Source organism: Salmo trutta, chromosome 7 (genome assembly GCF_901001165.1).
Source record: "Salmo trutta chromosome 7, fSalTru1.1, whole genome shotgun sequence".
Lineage (NCBI taxonomy): Eukaryota > Metazoa > Chordata > Actinopteri > Salmoniformes > Salmonidae > Salmo > Salmo trutta.
This window is the reverse complement of record NC_042963.1, coordinates 9,576,727-9,582,906: the sequence shown is the minus strand read 5'-3', so window position 1 is coordinate 9,582,906 and position 6,180 is coordinate 9,576,727. Positions and strand designations below refer to the sequence as shown.

General features: G+C 40.8%; 1 protein-coding gene across 1 annotated transcript in view; it reads right to left on the bottom strand.

Annotated features, from left to right (window-relative positions):
- Positions 1-4,286: 4,286 nt before the first annotated feature.
- LOC115196866 (C-Maf-inducing protein) overlaps positions 4,287-6,180 on the bottom strand; it is a 61,789-nt gene continuing 59,895 nt past the window's right edge. Inside the window, exons 17-21 of the mRNA XM_029757834.1 lie at positions 5,921-5,968; positions 5,552-5,698; positions 5,341-5,446; positions 5,103-5,173; positions 4,287-5,016 (exon numbers count right to left, since the gene is read on the bottom strand). Coding sequence (XP_029613694.1) covers positions 4,963-5,016; positions 5,103-5,173; positions 5,341-5,446; positions 5,552-5,698; positions 5,921-5,968 — 426 coding nt within the window. The 3' untranslated portion in view covers positions 4,287-4,962. The remainder of the gene's footprint in view (positions 5,017-5,102; positions 5,174-5,340; positions 5,447-5,551; positions 5,699-5,920; positions 5,969-6,180) is intronic.

The window sequence follows — 6,180 nt, the reverse complement described above, 5'->3', positions numbered from 1 at the left end:
GTAGAGCACCTTTATTTTCCAACATTTGAATTATGTTGCTTTGATAATCCTTTGTTTGTATTTTTGTTTAGGGTTCCTCGGAGTCATTTTTATAACGTCAAAACATGACCTCTGCTGACTAGCTTTGCTTCATTTTACGGAGGTTTAACTATGGGATGTTTGACATCCCAGTGAAATTCACAGTGATCCTATAAATAACTATGCAGCACTCACATTTGAAACATATTCAGACAGTTTATTTTGATTGAAATTATTTCACATCATAGTTCTTATTTTCCTGTAGAAGGTCTTGTATTTGTATTACAACAGCCACAGAGCAGCAGCAGCAGTAACCCAGCTCTAGAAGCAGATAACATAGACAAGAGAAAATGAGGGCAGCATTTGATCTGCAAAGATTACAGGAAATCTAGTTTATGTCCATGACTGCGCCAGCAGGGGGGGGGGCACAGCAGCAGGCACCCCGCTGTCAACCACATTAAGACTCAAGCCGCAGTCACAATTCAAATGAAAAATCTTTACAAATTCCGAAAAAAATTAGAACAGGTTGTAATATCACCTCTGGATAGAGAGGAATGAGAAGAGAGGGGGAATGAGGGAGGAGAGGAGACATAAACCCAAGCAAAGCACAGTGAGCTCCACAGGATAGCAATATAACAAAGTCATATATATATATATTTTTTTTATAACAATCACATCATTTCCTCTACAGTAATAAAACCCTCCACATTCCCACCTCTCGGGCTCCATCTTTAACTATACATTTGAAATGTTAAAAACTAGAGGAGCATCAGGGCTACAAAACAAACTGTTCCCGCTGCCCCCCTCCACCCACTATTACCACGTCAATAGAAATGGTCCAGGAGCAGATTCTGTCAACGGTTACAAAAAAAATTAAATTATTCCACATATTGAAACTCTCCACTTATCACACAGTATCTCACCAGTGTACAAACAGTACAGGAACCAGTAAACTCACTGGCATACATACTAATGTTCATACCATTATACACAGTATTTTGTGCACAAACTAATGTGTTCCAGCAATACAAAAAAGGTCTGTAATCACACAAAGGTGATTCAATCGCTGGTCTATGACATGTACTGCTCATCATTGCGCTTCGATCAGAACATCGTGGTAACCCATGGACAAAGGGGGTAGGGCGACTGCAGAGCTAGTGATCTGACCCTTTTCATATTCAAAATCGTAAAAATAAAGTTAAAATAAAAAAACATCAGCTGATGTACCAGTCAAAAGTCTGGACACCTACTCATTCAAGGGTTTTTCTATACAACGTTCTACATTGTACACATCCAAACGATGAAATAACAGATATGGAATCATGTAGTAACAAAAAAAAGTGTTAAACTAATCAAAATATATTTTGGATTCTTCAAAGTAGCCACCCTTGATGACAGCTTTGCACACTCTTGGTATTCTCTCAACCAGCTTCATTTTATCTTTATTTAACTAGGCAAGTCAGTTAAGAACAAATTCTTATTTACAATTACGGCCTAGGAACGGTGGGTTAACTGCCTTGTTCAGGAGCAGAACGACAGATTTTTACCTTGTCAGCTCGGGGACTCGATCTAGCAACCTTTCAGTTACTGGCCCAATATTCTAACTACTAGGCTACCTGCTGCCCCATGAGGTAGTCACCTGGAATGCATTTCAATTAACAGGTGTGCCTTATTAAAAGTTAATTTGTGGAATTTCTTTCCTTAATGCATTTGAGCCAATCAGTTGTGTTGTGACAAGGTAGAGGTGGTATACAGAAGATGGTCTTTTACCAATAGGGCTAAGTCCATATCATGGCAACAACTGCTCAAATAACCAAAGACAAACATGGTCAGTCAATCTGGAAAATTTCAAACACTTCAGAAGTTTTTTCAAGTGCAGTCGCAAAAAACATCAAGCACTATGATAAAACTGGCTCTCATGAGGACCGTCACAGGAAAGGAAGACAGATTTACATCTGCTGCAGAGGATAAATTCATTAGTTACCAGCCTCAGAAATTCAAGTAACAGACATCTGTTCAGAGGAGACTGTGTGAATCAGGCCTTCATGGTTGAATTGCTGCAAAGAAACCACTACTGAAGGACACTAATAATAAGAAGAGACTTGCTTGGGCCATGAAATACAACAATGGACATTAGACTGGTGGAAATCTGTCCTTTGGTTCCAACCGCCGTGTTTTTGTGAGGCGCAGAGTAGGTGAATGGATGATCTCCGCATGTGTGGTTGCCACCGTGAAGCATGGAGGTGGTGGTGTGATGGTGCTTTGCTGGTGACACTGTCAATGATTTATTTAGAATTCAAGGCACACTTAACCAGCATAGCTACGACAGCATTCTGCAGCGATACACCATCCCATCTGGTTCGCCCTTAGTGGGACTATCATTTGTTTTTCAATAGGACAATGACCCAACACACCTCCAGGCTGTGTAAGGGCTATTTGACCAAGAAGGAAGGTGATGGAGTGCTGCATCAGATGGCCTGGCCTCCACAATCACCCAACCTCAACCCAATTGAGATGGTTTTGGACGAGTTGGACCGCAGCATGAAGGATAAGCAGCCAACAAGTGCTCAGATTATGTGGGGACTCGTTCAAGACTGTTGGAAAAGCATTCCTCATAAAGCTGGTTGAATGCCAAGAGTGTCCAATGCTGTCATCAAGGCAAAAGGTGGCTACTTTGAAGAATCTAAAATATATTTTGATTTGTTTAACATTTTGGTTACTACATGATTCCATATGTGTTATTTCATAGTTTTGATGTCTTCCCTATTATTCTAAAATGTAGAAAATTGTAAAAAATAAAGTAGGTGTCTAAATTTTTGACTGGTACTGTACATACAAAACAGGCGACAAACACTTGATTAAAGTGATCAAATCAAACAAACAGTTGAAACAAATAATACAAATATAAAAATCAGCCATAACAATTACCATGAAAACATAATGGAAGTTAGATTACAGTGCACTTTGTGTGAAAATAAAAGTAATGACCACACATCCTGAAGATGAAGGCAACAGCCTCCCAAACAGGGAGATTAAGAGAAACACAGAGCGGAGGGGAACAGAGAGGGACAGAAAATTATATACACTTGTATTTACATTATACAGGATGTGACAGCATGAGGTCCTACGCCTGGTGGCCATATACAACGACATTTAGTGCACCGAACCGTCATGGCACTCAAAATAAACATAGCATTGAAATCTTATTGGATGGTGTCCAACTGTGTTCTGTAAGTTCTGCCAAAACTGAACGGAAAGAATTCTTGAGCATTCTGGAGAAAACAAAAGCGGAGGGAACCAGAGTCGGGCAAACAGAATAACGCTCCGATTGTGTACGAGATGCCCTGAAAGGGCACAGAGAAGGAACAGATTGATCAAAACCACCTAAAGCAGAAGAGACAGAGGGACAACTCTTCTGCAGTGTGTGTGGGCCAAGTTACCACATACCTGAATGCTGTAATATCACATTCCTTGGTAATAATATAGGAAATCTATATTATTACCATCTCTAGACAGTACTGATGTATGATACAATATATTTGTGTTTTGAAGTACAGTATGGCAACAACCAAAAAAATCGAATTAAACAGAAATGAACTTGTTTGGCTTTCCACTCTGGTACTGACCGACCAACCACAATTCAGAAAAGGTCTTATTCTGGAGACTCTGGGCAGGTAATGTGCTGCTTTTTAACAGGGTCATCTATACACCATGCTGTTGCCTCTACAGAGTAGGTTCACTCCTGACATTTATGACAAAATACTCCTAAGGATGACCATGGCCTGTATATCTACAGCCAATATCCAAATGTGTCCCATATTTATCTTTAGAAAAACGTGTACCATCATGCCAAAAAGTCAAGATTGAGAGGTTGATGCAAGGTGCACATAGGTCTCCAGTTTAGGCCTCAGCATGGATAAGAATGTTAGGCAACATCTTGGTTGATTGTGTGACGAAAGTCAACTGCAGTATGCCTGGAAAGTGTCCTAACATATGAGAAAATAATGGGCGGCAGAAAGAGGGATATGAAGTTGAAAAATCATAAATACAAGGCAGTCCCAGACCACCTACTACACAATCATTCTATTAAATATGGGAGTTATGTACATTGAAAACACAAATTAAAAGGAAACATTTCTTCCTTTTAATGGTGTTGCAACCACAGAGCAGAGCTCCTGAAATGTCACACACAATATATGAAAGCAGAGATGTCTGGAAAAATATGTTCATTCAAGTTGATAAAAATTGATTGAGTGTCATACGAGGAATTAGGCACAGTCTTGCAATTTTTATTTGTTTGAGGTAGCACCTCATTTCCAATAAAGGACTGGAAAGGCCAGAATCTGAACCTGAAAGAACCCAAACAAAAAAAACAAGACCAAAATGACAATTGGACACATCTTTAGAGCTACATTTGGATTGAACTAGAGGCAATATCAAAAGTGTACTGGAATGTGACCTGGTTATCTAACCTTGATCAGACAAGGATAGAAAAGCTCCCAGTAAATAGAGGGAAGAGAGTGCATTTAAACACAAAGGTCCTCAGAGAGAGTGGAGAGAGGGAGGGGAGAAAGATCCATTTGTTTACTTGGTGTTCTGAATCTATGAGGAGTCTTATTGAGGGCAAATAGGATGTGGACAGGAACTGAGTGAGAAACCACGCATGAGAGAGAAAGATATGGTCCCTTGTGTCACAAGAAAGTGGGTCCTTGCTTTTTGATGTCGCTAAAAAGGAGGTCCTTGTATTTTGATGTCACTAGAAAGATAGTAATTCTCGCTTGACATGATGTTACTAGAGAGGTCCAGGCGTTTTGATGTCGTCTCCAGATAAAAGGGTCCTCGTCTACAGATGGGAGAGCGACTATGTGTTCTGCTGATATCAGGTAATCCTCATGTTTGGATGGTGTGGGAGTTGGTGCTCTAGTGATGTCACACAGGATGTGTTCACCAGGCCTCGGTGTAGCGGACGTCCACCTCCGTCAGATTGGGGAGTTTGGCCTGACAGGAAGACAAGAGGAGAAAAGAAAACACAAACTATAATTTGGTGTTCTTGTCAACAGAGAGGGTGTCACGGTTCATCTTACCTTTAAGTCCTCGTATGTGTCTGCTGTGAGCTTTGTGCTGTTCATGTTCAAACTGCACAGGCTCTTCATGGCTGGAAGAGACAAGCATAAACATGTCACCTTACCTACACGAACATATATAGATCTAGGAGACTGTGTGGAAAGCCTGTTCTATACTGAATGTATGAGGTTGTGGGGCAGGTGTGACGCATACCATATGTGAGTAGCATATAGTCAAATGATTTAGATGAGTTCTTACAACTGAGGGAAAGCAGGCCGGCGTCGGTCACGGGTGTCTCACAAAGATTCAACACCTGCAGACACGCCAAGTGTTCGGACAGCAACCGCAGTCCTGCATCTCCAAACTGAAGGAAAGACAAACAAGAAAAGAGGATTTGTCATTCAAAGTCATGCAGAGTATTACTCATCAAATTGAAATAAAAACAGAAATGTGACGTGTGTGTTCTGACCTGGGTGGACCAGAGGTTGAGCTGTTTGAGAGAGGGTAATTTGATGAGCTGTTCAGCACAGGCACTGGTGACGTTGGTGAAGGCAAGACTCAGGTTCTCCAGGTTCCCAAAGGAGCCAGAGCTCAGCAGCCTGGCAAGGTCTGCATCCTACTCAGAGATACACAGAGACATGGTCAGATACAGAGGCAGGGTGATACATGTTGTTCAAATTGAATCGAGACATGGAGAGTCAGGTCATCTTTCTCACAAAATGTAACAGTTAAATTTGAAAATGTTGTATAAAAAAATATATATTATCACACGTTTGGGTGAAAGAAAAACAAATAACGTTTGAGGAAATGGCAGTAGTGTAATAAAAGCCAATCTCACGGTAGACTTGGAGGGCAGAGTGAGTCGGGTGGGGCCTCCTTTTCTTTGCTGAGGGAGAAAGGGAAAAAAAATGGCGACTGATTACAGCAGTTCCCTATTCAGACAGCAGGTGGTGTCTATGAGCAATGTGCCAATGATGAAATAGGAGGTCTCTTAAATGAGATAAAGGGTTCATATTTGCATGAAGTAACAATACAGAAACACTAGGTAACACGGGATAATGAATAGATAACTCTAGCAGAGTGGACAGTGTAGAGTAG